Raw genomic sequence first — 17,424 nt, 5'->3', positions numbered from 1 at the left:
GCTTGAGCTGAGTTTTCTGTAAGACTGAACAATCCAATATTGTGTAATTGCAGAAATGTGAAAGTTTGAGGTGGTTTGTTCAATCAAAGTGTAGTTTGCAGGGTTTGGAGCTCTGAAATACCAGAACAGCAGGGACTGGAAACCAGCTCCTCCTGTGCCTTTGTTTCCTGTCACTGAGGTGACACTGGAGTCACTGTGCCAGGCTGGCAGGAGCATCTGCTTAACTCCTCAGGTGTAACCAGTGGTTGAAAATCCAGGAATAATGGAGGCTAATATTAAGTTTTAAATGCTCAAACTCTCAAAAGTCAGCACATGCACAGCCAAGAAGTGAAGGTGCATCCTTAACTGCTCATAGTTTGTCACAGTCTCATCCCTTAAGTGCATGGTTGCATATTCCTTATGTTCTGTTTAATATCACAGAGCTGCTTCTGTACCCCTGGATACACACAGAATTGTTTTTCCATGCTGGTATTTCTTTTCTAAATACCAACAGAATTCCTTAAAGTCCTTTAAATGTAGCTGCAAGTAGCTTCACTCTGCATCTTAAGGAAAAAAAATCCCAAAAATAATAGGGATATGCTTTATTATTACATCACAGCATTGCAATAGTTTTGCAATAATAATTGTGGTATTTAAATCTGGGACAAGAATTGCTTTTATTTTACTTCTCTTCCCCAAGCACTATGGGATGTTTAATTCTGCTGGAATTTAGGAACTCTGTTAGTATGAGGTCACCTCCTAGTGTGTGATTTAATTGATTTGTATTTATTTCTATTTTGATAATGAAATTAAGCTATATATTAAATTATGTATATATAGACCTGTACATTTGATACCCATAGTTTTGACATGAACTCAGTGGAGGCACGACTTTACCTTTTGCTTCCAAGGTCTTTGTCATGTGTAGTTGTAGAAGATGGAATTTTTCAAAATTCTGAACGTGGAAATTTATCAGTAATTCTCACATCAGTGCTGGAGAAGCAAAATTTATATCTGTGATACTTAGAAAGTGTTGGTTTATGTTACTGTAAATGGATGCATGTAGTAGTAGCATTTAAAGTGCATTTGAATTGCCTTAAGACAATAAAAATACAAATGAGGTATTTATTCATCTACACTCTTCGGCAAGAAATGAAACTGCAAAGATGATGCAACTCTGGCAGTGGGATTCTCCCAGGGAGCTGAGGCACTGAGCAGAGTGTGCAGGTCTGCAGAGGAAGAACCTGCCAGGGAAAGGTTAAGGATGGGTAGGAAAAAAGAAGGAAGTGTTCTTTGGAGGAAAGCCCTGTGGGGTATTATCCAGTGTGAGCTGTGCATGGACTGGACCAGGAACAGTGCTGGGATGGCAGAAGACTGCAGGAGTGAAGGGAATTTTTGTGAAAGATGCTTTTATTGCCCTAAGGCTTCATAGAGGAGAAGGGGCTGGGGCTGCCCCATGGTGGCAAATGTGGGGTAACGTGGTGGGATCATGGCACTGAAGGGGTCACTCTGCACGTTCCTGTTCTCCCTGTGATCTCCAGTCCATGTCTCAGACACAGTGCCAGGGCACTGGCAGCCAGCTCTCCCAGGGCTGCTTTCCTCGAAGCACTGGAATGTGAGCTCTCTTGGCCCATTCTGTGCAACTCTCAGCTGCCAGAAACTCCAATCCTGAGCCTTCAGTTGTTTCTTTCTGGCTGGGCAAGGGAGGAGCTGGACTGCAATGGCAGGACCTGGATTCCCTCTTTGCAGGATGGATTTTCTGGGTGTCAGCCATGGCTTTCCCAAGGTCTGGCCACCCATCAGTCTTTCCCAAAGTTAGACTAATCCTGGGAGATTCACCAGCTCAGCATCAGAGGAGCTAGAACAAAGTGAGGCCCCTTTCTTCTCTTTAGGTTTTTTGGCCATTCCAGCAGGAATAGCTGCTGTTTGTGATTTGCTGAAGGATACACCCCGTCCCAGGCCTCTGCTCTCTGCTTTTTGTGTGGTTCCTGTGTCGCTGACGGGCCGTGGCCAAGCCCTGGGATCATCCTGCAGATGGACAGAGCAGGGGCTAGAAAAGGCTCAGCCCAGGGGAGAGCAGAGAAACTGGTGTTGATCTGCTTTGGACCTTTGGGGCAGAACAAAACATCTGTGTCACCAGCTCTTCTGTCACTGCTCAGTGACACAAAATGCAAGTTTTGGGGGCCTCCAGTTGTTCTTGCTTTGACCCGGGTTATTTCTGAGCTGGTTTTTGTGTCCAGGGCCCACTTTGGAGCTGTGGCAGGGGAGCCTGGGCCTTACAGCAGGGGGAAGGTCTGTCACCCTCTCTGCTCGTGCAGTCAAGCCATCCTTATCCACTGCTTGTTTTTCCCTGTGCAGAACTTAATGTCTTCTCAACCTTTGAGCTGTGCAGTTCCACATGAAGAGTTTTGCCCTGGCAACATCACATTTTTCTTTGCAATGAGCATTTTTTTGAGAAATTTTCTGGATTTTTTTATAGCTGCACCTGCCTCCACTCCAGCTCTCTGTGGCAGACAAGCTGCGTTGGAGGTGACCTGTGTTCTTGAGGCTGATTTCTTTTCTCGTCTGCCTTCAGCAGCACGGGAGTTTATATCATAAAACGGGGCACTTTCTTAGTTTATTGAGTGTTCCCTGTGGTGCTGAGCATTGGCTGGAGAATTTCAGGGAGTGACTGCTCTGGCAGTTTGCAGAAGAGCTGAGACAGCTCTGCTTCAGGACGTGCTGCCTCGCAGGGACAAGTTCCCATTCTGCTTTCCCCTGAAAGCCAAGATCCAGGCACGGAAATCCCCATGTAAGGGCTCTGCAAAGAACCAGAAACCTAGGTAAGAAATTTCCCCACTATGTTTCATCAAGGAAGAAAGGAAAAGGTTGAGTTCCTTCCCCTTCACCTCCCCAAAACGCACAAATAAAATAAAAAAGAAACCCAACAAAAAAGTTATGTTGCAGAGCTGAAAGGCTCCTTTGTGAGCTGCTGTGCAGCCCTGCAGGATCACAGCTCCTTCCTCTTGCTGGAGTTCAGCTGGAGCAGAGGGGCTGCACATTCCTGGTGCCGATGGAAGGCTCTGTCCCAAATGTTACCGCTTCGCCTACACGCAACCCAGGGCTTAAAAATGTTTTGCTTACAGTGCTTTTATTTCAGCTGTGTTAAAAGGTTTGGATTGCCTTCAGGAGTTAGTCAGCTAGAAAGTTCTGCTTTGTACGGTTGGGTCGTGTTTAAGCAACATGAGCAGCAAAACATCTGCATGTTTTGAGTCAGGAAAATTATTTCACTTTTAGATAACTCAAAAAAAAAAAAAAAAAAAAAGGCTGAAATTGCTTTATTAGACTTTCAAACAGCAAATTTATAAACCTCTGGGCTGAGGCCAAGCAAGGGAGATTTGTACCCAAAGGAGAATTCTTCCAAAAGCAAAGCAAGAAAATAGCAAGGCTCAAGTTTAACCCTCGCAGGATATATCGCCTCTAGCCCAAGAATTGGTGGAAGTTCTCTGTTTCCAGATAAGCTTTTCTGGGCTGAATGATGATTTTGCTCAAGTTGTTTTTCATTATTATTTATTTACATTATAAGTTGTTGCATTGCCTCCCTCCAAGCTCTCCATGTCCTCCCCACAGGGCTCTGCCAGCCAAGGGCTGAGCTGCTCCCACCAGAACAGATGCTGGATGCTCTGAGGGGGACTGGATTCTTCAGGCCAAGTTTCGAGTTTCACCAATTGTTAAAAAACTTCTCAAAGCTTTTAAAGTTTCAGATTAATGTTTTCCAAGAATGGGTTCTGCTCAATTCAAAAAATATGAAAAGGAAGATGACTCATTCAAATGGTGAATATGGAAAAATGCTTTTTTCCAAAGTGCACATTTTTTGGAGTCTGAGTTAAAGCGCTTCTGTCACTGAAAGGATTTTGAGGTGAGGATGAGAAAACTAATAGAGAAATAACCATCCCTGAGGAGAGATGGTGTTCCTGAGCCATAGAAAGTTGGGGTTCATTTGTTTATTTGTTACTGAAAATATCAGATGATTTTGGGGACGTCCATTGCCCTCTGCCCTGCATCCAAAGATCCAGTTTTCCTGTGCACATTTCCCAGTCTGCAGCAGATACTCATATGAGATGTGGGAAGTTTCTTGGGACACAGGAGTTAACTGGCTGATTTTCCAGCTTCCTTGCCCACCTCCCTATTCTTAGTGACTTTTGCAACTTTCTCAGAAATTCGTCTTTTGTTTCACAGCTGTAATTACTTGGTCTGAGCTCAAAGGTGATGTGGAGTGGGCTATTAGGGGATTTTTAGTTGGTCATTTTTTAATTCATGAATAGTTTAGTCGGTCTTATGACTAAGAGTAACAACATTTCTTGACGCAGTTCAGAAATGGCTGTTCCTTAAACCTTTGTGTGTTGCCTGATTCTTGTTAAATTTGACTGAAGTACTTTTTAAAGCTGTTTAAATAGTGCATGTCTCTTATGGTTTATTTATGCCATTGCTTGTGAGGACAGCATTTTGTATAAATCCATTGTGCCATAGCTGCTTTTCCTTGAATGATGGGTGGGAATTCAAACAAGTAGCAGCTGTGGAAAAATCCTGGGCTTTGCTGTTGAGGTTCTGCACCTGATACTGAGGGTTTCTGATCTGGCCCGAGTTTATGAAGTTGTGCCAAATTAATACCGTTGCCTAGAAAAATGATCTAATCAGGCAGGTTAATCAAGTAGAAATGTACAAATTCACAAACCCACAATCATTTGTTTTTATTATTTTTAAGAAATAAGGAAATTAAATGCAAACAGTGCTCATTACTTAAGGTTGCGAATTTTAAATTCAAAAACGCTGTACCATTCTGCAGCTGTGCAAGCATCATTCCAACAGACATATGGAATATTTTGCAACACAGTTACATTATTAGATAATGTGACATACAGTGTATGTAATTCAGGATGAATATGAAACACTTCAAACTGACTTGGAAATCCTAATCGTTTATGATCCTTGACTTGTAACTTTGGGGTTTGTTTTCCAGCTTGCAGCTTTGCCTGTTGCATTCAGTTAAGGCTTGAACACGATCTCTGCTCTGTGCTTCTTGCACACGACAGTGGAGGGAGCTTTTTCTCCCTTCTTTTCACATCTGCCGTCAGTAAGACCAGGATAAAATCACCCTGGAGGAATCTGTGTGGCCCATCTCCTGTGGAGGCTTTGCCATCACTGCCTGTGGAGGGAGGGCACGGTGGTGGAGCCGGCTGTGCCAAATGCCATGGGAGCTGAGCCGGGTGCACTGGTCACTGCTCGCTTTCCTGGGCTCACGGCACTTGCCCGGGAACTGCCTGTTCAAATGACTCCAGAGGAGGCCACGGAGCTGCTCCGAGGGCTGGACCCTCTGCTCTGGAGCCAGGCTGGGAGAGCTGGGGCTGCTCACCTGGAGAGGACAAAGCTCCAGGGAGAGCTCCGAGCCCCTTCCAGGGCCTAAAGCGGCTCCAGGGGAGCTGGAGAGGGACTGGCGACAAGGGATGGAGAGACAGGACACGGGGAATGGCTTCCCAGTGCCAGAGGGCAAGGATGGATGGGATCTTGGGAAGGAATTGTTCCCTGGGAGGGTGGGCAGGCCCTGGCACAGGGTGCCCAGAGCAGCTGTGGCTGCCCCTGGATCCCTGGCAGTGCCCAAGGCCAGGCTGGACATTGGGGCTTGGAGCAGCCTGGGACAGTGGGAGGTGTCCCTGCCCATGGCAGGGGGGTTGGAACCAGATGGGCTCTAAGGTCCCTTCCAGCCCAGACCATTCTATGACCGCGAGCAGCTGCGCTTTAACCACGAGTCCTTGTTGGCCGTGTCGGCCTCGCAGCCCCGGGGAGCCCCTCACGGCCCGCTCCGTCCCGCGGTTCCGGGCAGAGCCGCGGAGAGGAGAGCGCGGGAGCGAGCGAGGCGGCGGTGGTGGGGGCCGGGGCAGCGCGGCCGGCGGATCTAAGCGCAGCTCTTTCTCTTTGCAGACACCGAAGCTGCCTCAGGGGAAGGAGCCTCACAAGGCAGTAAGTACAGCGGGGCGTCCCGGGCCGGGTGTGGCGGCGCGGGTCGGGCGGGGGTCCCGCTCCCCGAGGCGGTCCCGCGGGGCTGTGGCGGGGCCCTCCCGCAGGCGGCCGGCAGGGGGCGGCGCCGCCGCGGAGATGGCGACGGCGGGGCAGAGCGGGCGGGCACGGCGGGGCAGAGCCGGCGGGGCAGAGCCGGCGGGCACGGCGGGGCAGAGCGGGCGGGCACGGCGGGGCAGAGCCGCTCCTCACGGCTCGGGGGGTCTCTCAGGGCACGCCGCCCCTCACGGCCCGGCAGCTCAGGCGGTTTTCGCTGTCCCCCCGCCGCGAGGGGAGCGCGGTGCCCCGGGAGCTGCCCGGTGAGCGCTGTGAGGGCACCACGAACGGAGCTCCCTCCCCCTGCCTCCTCGGCCGGGCAGGGACAGGGCATTGCCGGACTCCCTAGCGGCGTCAAGTCTTGTAGGACCTTTAAACCCTAAACCTTCAGTCTGGGGTGTGTGCCCCCGCCCCGGGGAGGGACAGACGGAGCCGGCCCAGGGCTGAGGAGAGGGGGCCGGAGCAGCAGTGGGAAAGTGGCACCGGAGGGAGCTGGGGACAGACTCGTGGCCCCTGTGAGGGGTGAGTGGGAAGATGCAGCCAGGCAGTTCCCGGTGACAGGAGAATTGATAGATAAGGGGCATAAAGTGGAGAGAAAAGAGGCTGGGGCTGTGTTGAAAGCAAAGTGCTCCCTCGTGCTGTGGAGCAGGCTGTCCAGAGAAGTGTGTCCTCCATCCTTGGGGGTTTACGAGACCAGCCTGGATAAAGCCCCAAGTAACCAGGACTGAGCTCAGAGCAGACCCAGCTTTGAGCAGGAGGTCAGACCAGAGATCTCCTGAGGTCTCTGCCCACCTGGGTTTTGCTATGTGTTAGGTGATTCCCACTGGAAAGGTAAGTTCCCAACATTGGTGGTTGCAGATGGCAGCTTGGAAGCACGAAACTTACCCTGGGTGGGTATAGAAATGTTAAATAAATAGTACAGAAAAATAAAAAAGTACAACCACACCACCTTTTCTGAGCTCTTTCTTCACCCCGTTCAGTGATAGGTGAACAATTGGCATTAGCATAGGGGGGTCTTGGCTTTCTGTCTGCAAAAGGAAGCAGGACTGACTTCACTGCAGGTGGGGAATGAAGAAGCAACGCAAAGCCCTGAGCCGAAACATCTCAGTAGCAACCAGCCATCACATGCCAGTGTGTGCACACAGTGTCCTGCTCACAGGGCAGCTGCGCTCTGCGGCTGAGCCCTTCTCTTTCCCTTGACAGAGTCCAGCTCTGTGCAGGGCATGGAAACTCCTTCCCAGGCTCCTGTCACCTCCCTTGGTGTCTCTCTTTCAGTCATTGCTCAGCTGCCCGTTGGTGTTTTACTCATCCTGAGGCTTTCCAGGCTCATCTCCTGGGTCCCTTGCTCTGAATTTTGCTGGCAGGCACTGCTGTGTTCTGGGCTAGGCTGTGTGCATCCTGGGCTTGCTGTTTGGGTATTGGGTACTTTGCCAGAGCTTGGGAACCACCTTGTGCAAAGGGGTTTGTTGGTTTTTTTTTTGTAAGTCAGCTTCTCCCATTCCCACCTGTTGTAGGAACTTTTTTGACTGGAAAAGATAGGGCAGAGTGAGGTGTGAAGAGAGAAAAAGACATGAGGGCTCACACTTTTACTGTGTGGGCAGATTCGATGTTGTTGGATCTATAGAAGGATTCCTGTGGATGTAAACGTCTCTTCTGTGGTGTCTGGGTCGTGGAGAGAGGGGGAGAATGGAACATCATGGGCAGAAGTCTGGAAGAGAACAGTGAGAAGCCTGCTCCCCACACCAGGCTTCTGAGGAGCTGCTGTGGTGGCACTGGAGATGGGGCAGGGAGCAGTAGGAGGGGCAGGAGCTGCTTCCATCTCCGTGCAGGGTCCGGCCCCGTCCCCAGTGCAGGAATTACTGACCCCCTTTGGACCTGCCACACTCATATCCTAAAATAGTCTCATCTAGCTGAAAGAGATGGAGGCAAAAGCAAGCCACCAGAACAGGGAGATGGTGAGTGGTGGGGTAGGGAAAGGGGAGAAGGATCCACCATGGCCATGCGCTGCTGGAGGGACAGCCTGGACATATCACCTGTCCTACAGAGGGGATGTGAGACTGCTTGGCCAGTGCTGCTGTGCCTAAGTGCACTTGGCTGTAATTTCCTGACAGTCATCTTCCTCTTCCCTCCTTGTGCTCCAGTGAAACAACTCAGCTCTCTTCTTTCCTCCCTGTGCCTTCCCCTCTGAGGCTGGATTAAATCCCTGGCCTACCCTGGTTGCTTCTGCACGTCTCTTCTGCTTTTTCACTCAATGGCTCTCTTGTTCCCTTGTCAGTCTGTTTGCTCCTCATATATTTTAGGAATCTTTTGTTTATCTTTCCTTTCCTGCTATTTTTGCTTTGCCCGCTGCTGCACTGCTATTCCTCTGTGACCCGATCTGGCTGTTTGCACCCTCTCTTTTACAGATGTCTGCATTGTTCCAATCTTCCTCTGCTATTTCTATCTCATTGGGAACCTCTGCATTCATGGTCTGCAGGCATGGTTTGCTGCCCTCTCCCAAAATTTCTCAGTATTTAAGGGATACAGGAAGGTGGTGTTTTCTCTCCTGTGCTTCTCTGTGGGGCATGGATTGCATCCATCCTGAACCTGTGGGTGTGGAGTCCCTTGACCAGCAGTGGGGCCCTGGATTAGTTCACATAACTACACTATAGTGCATCAGTTCGCATCCTAAACTGCAGGGTTTGAAAAGCTGATCAGGTTTTCTCCATGGTCACTTGCTGGAACCAGCTGTTACTCACAGCCACCAGTGGTCACCCAAGAAGTGTTGGTGAAGGCAGCCTTGTGTGTGAGGTGACATCTCAGCTGCTGCCTGTGCTGTGCTCCCTGGGCTGCCCTGGAGCAACCAGCTCTGATTTGGGAGGCGGAGTCTGGCTGTGAGAGCGAGCCTGGGCTGTGGGGAGGACAAGGGACTGAGCTGGTGGGTGAGGCTGTGCTGGAATGTGCCCTTGCCTTCAGGTGTGGGGGGCTGTGGTACGAAGGGGCTGTTGGGGGAAGGCCCATCCTGGACTTTTTTCTTCCTGGGAAGAAGGGAGCCATGGCACAAACTGGGACTCAGCTGAGATCTGTTGTTTGTTCGCTGCCTGCCTAAAGAGGAGACAGTGGTGTTTAGACTTTCCAGCTGGGAAAGCACTTTGAAGACTCCCTTGAGGAAAAACTGCTGCATTTAGTTATTTTCAGCCTTTGGGGGGTTATAGTCTATTGATGATGTCTCTGGGACTCCCTTTATTTTTTTGGACCCATTCTTGAAGAGACAGAGCTCTGTGGTGGTGAGGAGGGGATGTGCTCATGGGGACACGGCTGCATGGCTTTGGGAGCTCCTTTTCTAGTCTTGGCTCAGGGTCCAAGACCAGAATTCCCACATGAGAGAGAAGAAAACAATGCAACCCACAGTGCTAATGTGTTAAAGAGACTTGTCCGACTGCTACCAGCTTTAACTGGCAGGGAGGAGGAAGAGAAGAGGGTGATTTTGAATAAAACAGTCTATTTGATATGTTTTCCTAGACAGGTGTGGTTAGTTTGACATCTGGGTCAGCTGGGTCACTGACTGTTCCTGTAGACAAGTCTTTTCTCATCTGTGTGGTTTGCTCCAGACTTTGGGAAGTCCTCAATGAAGGTGTTTGGGCTAGGCCTGTGCTCTCGTTCTCCATGGAAATTCCAGTCATGTTTAGGGGAGTTACAAACTTTGCACAGTCTCCCTCCTGCTGCTCACATTCTACAGGACATTCTTGGCAACCAGACAGGTCACTGCATAAACCCAGGGGCAAGAGGGGGTCCAGGGCCCTGCGGGAGTAGGGACACGGCTGAGGAGCAGCTCCTCTCACCTGAGCAGGTGTTTGCACTGTGCCAGGGCATGGGGCAGGGCATGTTCACAGTGGGCTGTGTTCAGTGCACATGTCCCAGGCTGGGGACACAGGTACACAATCACAGGGCAGAGCTGGATGGGATATTGGGAAGGAATTGTTCCCTGGGAGGGTGGGCAGACCCTGGATCCCTGGCAGTGCCCAAGGCCAGGCTGGACATTGGGGCTTGGAGCAGCCTGGGACAGTGGGAGGTGTCCCTGCCCATGGCAGGGGGTGGAACGAGGTGATCTTTAAGGTCCCTTCCAACCCCAACCAGTCTGGGATTCTGGTTCTGTGATGGCAATATTCAGCCTGTTGGAGTTTGGTACCATTCTTTTCTGTAGCAAAGAGGAGCTTACATACAAGAACATCTCTAGAGTAGCCATAACTGGTTTGCAGAGCTTGAAGGTGAGCTGAGTTTTACAGTTGTCCATGAAGTTCACCTGGGAGTGTGTAGGCACCTGAGCTTTGCTCTGCCTGCTCACTGCTGCTCTTTCTTACAGTGCTCTGCCTCTTCAGACCAGCCCAGGGCAGAATTTGGGTTGCTTGCCTCATTTCACTTTAGCAATGGCCTTTCAGTACCAAAATACCAAATGTTAACAGATATAGCAGGTAGTGCTCCCAGTCCATAGTAGTTCCAAGCCCTTTGCCTGGCTGAGCCTCGGATCACTTCCCAGAGGAGTATGGAATTCTGCAGGCAGGCAGGAAGCAGCAGGATGGAAAGAAAGTGTCTTGCCAGAGCCAACCAATGGATGAGTGGCACTGGAATAAAGTGCAGGTCCCTGGGCTGGCAGCCCAGTCCCTGAGTGCTGGGCACAACCCCTGGATGGCAGTTCTGTGCCCTGGGAAAGAAACCAGAAACAAATGCACAGGGAAATGGGCAGGGAAGGATTGCCAAAAGCTGAAGGTGTCTCCAAGTACAGCTGATGCAGTAATTTCAGGTGTGTCTGGTTAGTGATCTGGGACTTCATGAGTGTTCCTCTTCCCAGGGGAGAAGCCCTGAGTCTGGGGGAGCAATGCTGATTGGTATTGTAGGGAAGAGTCCAACCATTCCTGGGTTCTTTAAATAAAGCACTGTTGAAAGTGGGAAGAATCAGGATGTGGTGCTTTCGGGAGCCTTGATCTCCAGTGTGTCAGTCAGGCTGGCTGAACCAGGACAGCTTGCTGACAGTGGGGTTTGCTCTGTCATTTTTCCCTGGTGACACCTTTTTTGAGGACCGTCACAAGCAAGTTGCAGTTTGAAGCAGGCTGTGCTCCCAGGCTGTACTGTGACTCCAGCCAGGGGGATGGGCAGGAAAACAACATGGAAAACCAGCTCCACTCCAACAAGCCAGTTCTACTGCTCCGCTTGCTTCCATTCCTGGGGTGCTGCAGTTTGTTACTATGGCAATGCAGGGACATTTGCTGGAGGCTGGGAGACCACTAATGGTTGTTTGCTGGGAGATCCCGTCCTCTCTCTCTCCATTTCCTGCTCCTGTGTGCACGAAGTTCTGTCCAAGAGGCACAGCTGGGTTTTGTGCTGTTCCTCAAAAGCTCAGATCCCAGTGCTCAGCCTGCCAGCAGGTTAATCCTGCACAGCTCTCCAGTGACCTCCACATTCTGGGAGATGTTTGAGAGCCCAGCATTCAGATCCTGTCTGTAAGCCCAGACCATCCCTGACAGCCTCCTTCTCTCATGCCTTAAATCCTGGCATAAACAGGAGCAGCTGTCAGAGAACATTGATGCTCACTGTGACCAGCCCCACAGACTGCCAACTCCTGGGCCACATCCCACAAAATCCCAGCTGATCCCAAGTAACACAACCTGATTTTTGTTTGTGTCTCTTGGCCTTTCTGTTGTTTTGAGCCCCTTTTCCTTGCTTGCAAGTAATCTTTGAAAATCACAAATACCATCTCACAGATGAGGATATATCCGGGTGTTTCAGGCTGCAGGAGAAGCAAAATGTGGTCATTGGGATTTGTCAGACAATGTCAGCTCCACACAGCCTGATGAGCAGCTCAGGAGCAAATCCCAAGGAAGGCAGGGATGCACAGCACCTGCTGCAGTGTCACAGGGTTACAAATAACTGCTTTTAAGGATAAATATAATGCAAGAGGTGCCAAAATGATCTCCAGAAGACATACTTTTGAAAATTTGGTATAATATATATACATTTAATATAAATACATCCTGAGTTTACTTTCTTCTTCCCCATTTGTAGGTGCTCATATTTTCTTATTGTGTGTTCCTGGCTGCTGGGCTAGGACAGGACAGTTGGTGAGAGGGGGGGCACTAAGGATGTTGTAGGCAGCAAACAGAACATTTTCCTTTCCAGTTTCTCAGCCAGATGCACTCAAACCCATTGCCTGGGCACAGGTGTACATCCACGTGTGTGTGTCTCCACTGCACTTACAGCGAGGGAAAAAAGAAAATGGCTTTTTTTATTTTTCCCCCAAATGGAATACGCAGTAAATATTTCAGAACCCCATAAATAAAAATGATTGATTTGATCTTTTAAAAACATATTCCCCTTTGGGCTCTGACTAAGTGTGAGAAAGTTCAGCCTGAGAAGGAATTTATTTGGAAAAGCAGTGAAAGGTTAGAAGCAGGGATGTGGGCTGGAATATGCCTTGCAAATGTTAACTGTGGAGGCACAGTGCTAACGCCTTGCATGTGCAAAAACATTTGGAGGGTTGTGAATTTAAACCATGAAATTAATATAGTCAAAATTAAGGTTTTCTTGCCCACACCTTACTCATACAGGATATGGTGTTTGTAATGTTCTGACAGGGATGGGAAGATGTGGAGGTGGTTTGCTGGTGTTAATTTATGGTTAAGGAAGAACCTTTAGCATCTCTGTTTCTTGATTAATTTAAATGTTCAGATTTGCAACCTAAATGTTTCCTTAAAGTAAACTTAACTTTTGATTTCTTTTACTTTTCTGGGGGTACCAGAGCAAAGCCTGGGACGTGGCATTGTTGTGCTTGCTGACACCTTCCCCAGTGAGAAGTGTGATGTGGATGCTGTGTGTGCAAACCCACGTGCAGCCACCATGCTGACCCATGAATCATTTACAACTGCCTGATTCATTGTCCCAGTGCTCTTATTTGATAATTCCCCTGCTCCTTGGGGAGAGCTGTAAAAATGGATTTTATTTTCCTAAAGTGTTTGCATTTTAGGTAGGTAAAGTCTCTTTAGATTTCCCTTTGCCAAACAAGGAGATGAGTGTGTTCATCTTCACATGGAAGTGACTAATGGGCTGAGACCAAGAATGATAAATTTCAGTGCAGAAGGAGGAATTAAGAAAATAATGAGAAATCTGAATAGCAAACCAACCCGTGCACCTTCAGTGTTTTAAATATTTAAATCTCAGTAGTTTTGCTCCTAAGGATCTTCATACCAGAAAGGCAGAGGAATGAATACAGGGATCAGCTTCCTGACACCTTTTCCTTTCAGCCTAAGCAGAAGGGTTGGCATTCTTGATTACCTCGGGTGATTGTGGAGAGGAGGGTCCTGCATCCCCCTGGCTTAATTTAATTTCATTTTGTTCGTTAAGAGGTTTTATGGAGTCAGGATCTCTTCTTCAGTCGTTGCTCAGTCGTTTCACTAGCACTTCTTCTTTCCACTTTGGAAACCAGGCAGTGATAATCCATGTGAATTCCCATCTGGAAATCACAGTAAGAACAGAATTTCTAGTCCTGGACAAACGAGTAGGAAAAAGTCAGGATGAGGTTTGCTTTTCTTTTATGAAACTCTCAGTGCCACATCATTTAATCCAACCAGTTGTGAGACAGATGAGCTGTATGTTCCCAGCCAAACCCTTTTGATTCCAGAAGGAGCTTTAAAAGAAAATGGTCTTTATTGTGTGTTATGCAGAACTCCACAGTGTAGGCTGAATGGAGTTTTTCACTTGAGATGGAGATTGAGATCTTTATTGATAGAAAAGATAAATCTTCCCTCATTTCCAGGTTACGTAGGTTCAAGTGCACCCATTTTCTTAATTGTGCAAGGTGAGATAGTTCATTGTCAGATTGCTGGGAGTAGCACCCTAATGGTCATTAGACCATTCTTTATCTTACTCCTATTTACACTTTGAATTCACAAAAAAAGGATCCAACCCTGCGCTGAAGTGACACCAGAACGAGGCAGGATGAGACACGATCTGCTCGTGTTGGTACATTGTGATGCATCTGAATTTTGTCATGGAGCCTCAATATCCTGCTTCGTGATGCTGATCTGGGGGATAATTGTAAAATATTAATATTTTGCTCTAAATGGCTGATATTTTCTGGCTGCACCTGTAGCAGCTCTTCTCAGGAGCTGGAAAGGCTCTGGAATCCTTCATGGAGAAGCCAAGCAGGAGCCTGTGGCTCCATGCCCTCTCACCGTCATTTGGCCCCTTGCCAGCTGGAAGGTGAGCCAGCACCTTGCATCAATTTCTGTGTCATTTCAGGGGATTTGACCCCTCTGTGTGAGGGTTTGGGATGATTCCCTGCCTGGCAGTTTGCAGGAACACAGGTTCCCCCTGTGTGAAGCATGGAAGCACTGTGTTGATCCAGTGTGTTCCTGACAGAGGCCAAATATTTGTGGGAAGGAAGTAAATTACTGTGAAATGAGTGATCTTGGAATAGTTTGCCCACAGGGAAAATTTTTTCCTTACCTCCACTTTGGATCTGGCTTGTGCCTTTGTGTGCGAGGGTTTCTGTCCTTTCCAGAATTCTGGATTTTATTATTTAATCCTTACTAATGTAACTCTGGGTACTTTAATCCTCTTGAGGGTTTGCTGCTGACTTTGGGCTCAGTCCTGCTCCCTTTTCAAGGAATTTTGCCATTAGACACCTTTAAGTTGAGTTCTGATGTAAACTGAAGCTGATTTTACTGGCAACTCTGTCCCTGGCTCTGAAATGCAGCAGTAAAGCTGTAACCTGTGTGCAAGGCATAGTTCCAGTGGGGAGGAGAGGGATTTCTGTGGTCCTATCTGCAGCCCTAATTCTGCCTCTCCTCACTGCCAGTCTGGAAGGAATCCTCAAAAGAAAGGCTCAGGTCAAAGGAACTGTCCATGAGCCTGCGCGGGGAATGTCCTGCCAGCTTAGGAAGCCATAAATATGTTCCTTTCCATCTAGGTGCCCCTCTGGCTGCGGAAAGGGAGAAGAAGCCTCTCTCCAGAGCTGTCTTTGTGCTGCCCTGGGTGGAATCCACAGAAACAAGTGAGGGTCCCAGATGTTTTGTTTTTTTCCCTGATGTGTTGTAAGGAAGCAGTAGCTGCACTCTGGGTCTTCTGGGGAGGCTGCTCAGGTAGAGTGTGCCCTGGACACAGCTTGGAAAGGTGTTTCCCAGTGGGAAGCATGCAGCATGTTCCTCAGAAAATGCCATACTTTCCTGTTTCTTTGCATCAGGTGGATTAGTCCTGGTGACTGGCTCTTCCTGAAGAGTGTTGGTGTTGCTCACGGTTCCTTTCAGTGAGGCAGATATCCCAGGAAAGCTGATGCTTTTTCCAGGTACTGCCACACAGCCATTCCCCAGCTCCAGCCCTCTGGGTTTGTCACCAGCAGGACTTCAGCATCTGCCAGCAGATTTTCAGGAAAAGGAGTGTGAAACTGAGGATCAGAGCATGTCATGGACTGTCCCTTTTTGGGGGCAGAAACATCACAGCCTCAAATAGAAAGGTGACATAAATGTACTGCAGCGGTAAGAAATCCAGCCCCTGCCCTTTAAGAGCTGCTGCTGGACTTCATGTTTGGGAAACCTTGTGTGCCAAGGTGAAGAGGAATGTGAAATTATCATAGAATGTATGATTTAGAATAGAATTCCTGATGTTGGGTGCTTCCTCTGCCATTCCCAAACCTGCTGGTGCAAAAGAGCCACACTGACCATGGAACAGGACAAGCAGTGCTGTCCAGACTGCCCTCTTCTCATTTGCCTGCTTTTATCTTGACTGGGACCTGCAGCATTTCTGGATGTTAGGAATAATTCAGCAGGCTGTTGTAATCTCTTTACATTCAGCAGTTTGCCCTTCCACATGGAGGCTGTCCCTGCTAGACAGCTGTTCCTGCAGTGCTCTGCAAGAGTGGGATCAATAGGATTCAAGGGTATCTGCAGAGTGCCAATTGCTGTGAGAGCTCCTCTATCAAGTACCTTTTGTTGCTTTTGCCATTTGAAACCTCAGTGTGAATTCTGGGCCAGGGGAAAATTGTTCTTCACCTTGGATAATCCTTGAGGAGCTCCTGCAGCTGCTGTGGGGAGAGCCCATCGTTTGGGACCCTTCATGGGCTGTGCTGTCAGCACTGCAGAGATGTCAGCTGCATTGTTTCCAGTCTGGGTTTCTGGGATGCTCTTGGAGCCCAGTGGAAACCAGTTTGTACAGAACTGTTGTGGTATTCCTGCACTTAGGAGGGCGGGTTGAGTGTTCTGTATTTTTAGTGATACAGAGCTCCTGACCTATCAACACATTTCTGATTGCTCTTGTTCCCTTCCTGGATTTCTAAAGTAAAATCCACCGAGGCCAAGTGCCCTAAGGAAAGAAGTGTCTTGTTCTGGCTATCACTGCTGGGCATGTGTTCTCTGCCCCCTCTTTCCTGCCAAAATGAAATATGTGCTTCCTTCTCTGTGAAATATTTGAAGCAAAACAACAGAATTTCTCCAAATCTTGAATGCAGGATCTGGGAAGAGAGCTGAGCTCAGCCCTGGGGCAGGGGGGCAGCAGGTCCCAGTGAGGGCTGGACACACTACGGGAGCAGTCCCTGGAGATGGAAGAGAAGAGCAGCACATTCTCTCTCTTTTATTGGGGTCCATTTGCAACCAGAGGGGTTAACACTGCTTTCAGGCCCCTTGGAGTTATTTCTTGGCGTACTTGAAAAACCTGCCCATTTGCCATCTGAGTGTGTCAGCCCTTTATAGCTGAGGAGCTGCCTTGTGACGAGGCTGTGCCTACCTTTTCTACTACTAGCAACACGAGGTGCTCTGGTTTTGGCCTGTGTGTTAAAGATTAATTGTGAGCTGACTAAGTACAGCTGGTACTCACTAGACCTCTCTCTGGAATCTCTGCTCCCGTTGGAAAGGCTCCTGAGCATGAAGGAGAATGATCCTTGCTGGAGTCTGGGGTTTGACCAGATGTCTTTGGAGCGTTTTGAAGGTCTGTGTTTGCAGCAGGGTGATTGCTCAGCTGGCAGCAAGGATGTGAATACCAGTAAGGGACAGCACTGAACCCCTGTGCTGCTGGGCTGAGGAGTGGCTTTCCCTGCCCTAATGGTGCCTGTTGGTGTGGTGGTGCTTTGGGTCGAGCCTTAGTGTCTCCCTGATGACAACAGAGAGTTTGAACCTGAGCAAACTTGCCTAGGTAGTGTTGGTTTGGCTGTGTCTGGATCCATCTCTCCAGAGGTTTAGGGATGGGTTCAACCTGAGCACTGGAGTCCCTTGCAGCTGTTCCCATGGCAGGCTGTGCTGTGCCATGTGTTGGATATTATGCCCCAGCTGGGTACCCTGGGGTAGGAGTTACAACCCACAGCAGGAAAACTGCACTGGAACAGGTTCCCTGTGG

The 17,424-nt window shown here is 48.9% G+C and overlaps 1 protein-coding gene across 4 annotated transcripts in view; it reads left to right on the top strand.

The window, feature by feature from the left end:
* ZNF618 (zinc finger protein 618) overlaps window positions 1-17,424 on the top strand; it is a 133,610-nt gene that overhangs the window by 74,305 nt on the left and 41,881 nt on the right. For 2 of the 4 annotated variants that reach the window (XM_069032098.1, XM_069032096.1), the window contains 2 exons: window positions 5,938-5,976; window positions 15,011-15,094. In XM_069032098.1, coding sequence (XP_068888199.1) covers window positions 5,938-5,976; window positions 15,011-15,094 — 123 coding nt within the window. The remainder of the gene's footprint in view (window positions 1-5,937; window positions 5,977-15,010; window positions 15,095-17,424) is intronic. The other 2 variants (XM_069032099.1, XM_069032097.1) reach the window with 1 other exon arrangement.

This window comes from Aphelocoma coerulescens, chromosome 17 (assembly GCF_041296385.1).
Source record: "Aphelocoma coerulescens isolate FSJ_1873_10779 chromosome 17, UR_Acoe_1.0, whole genome shotgun sequence".
NCBI lineage: Eukaryota > Metazoa > Chordata > Aves > Passeriformes > Corvidae > Aphelocoma > Aphelocoma coerulescens.
The sequence above is the reverse complement of the archived record's forward strand: the minus strand, read 5'-3'. Positions and strand labels throughout refer to the sequence as shown.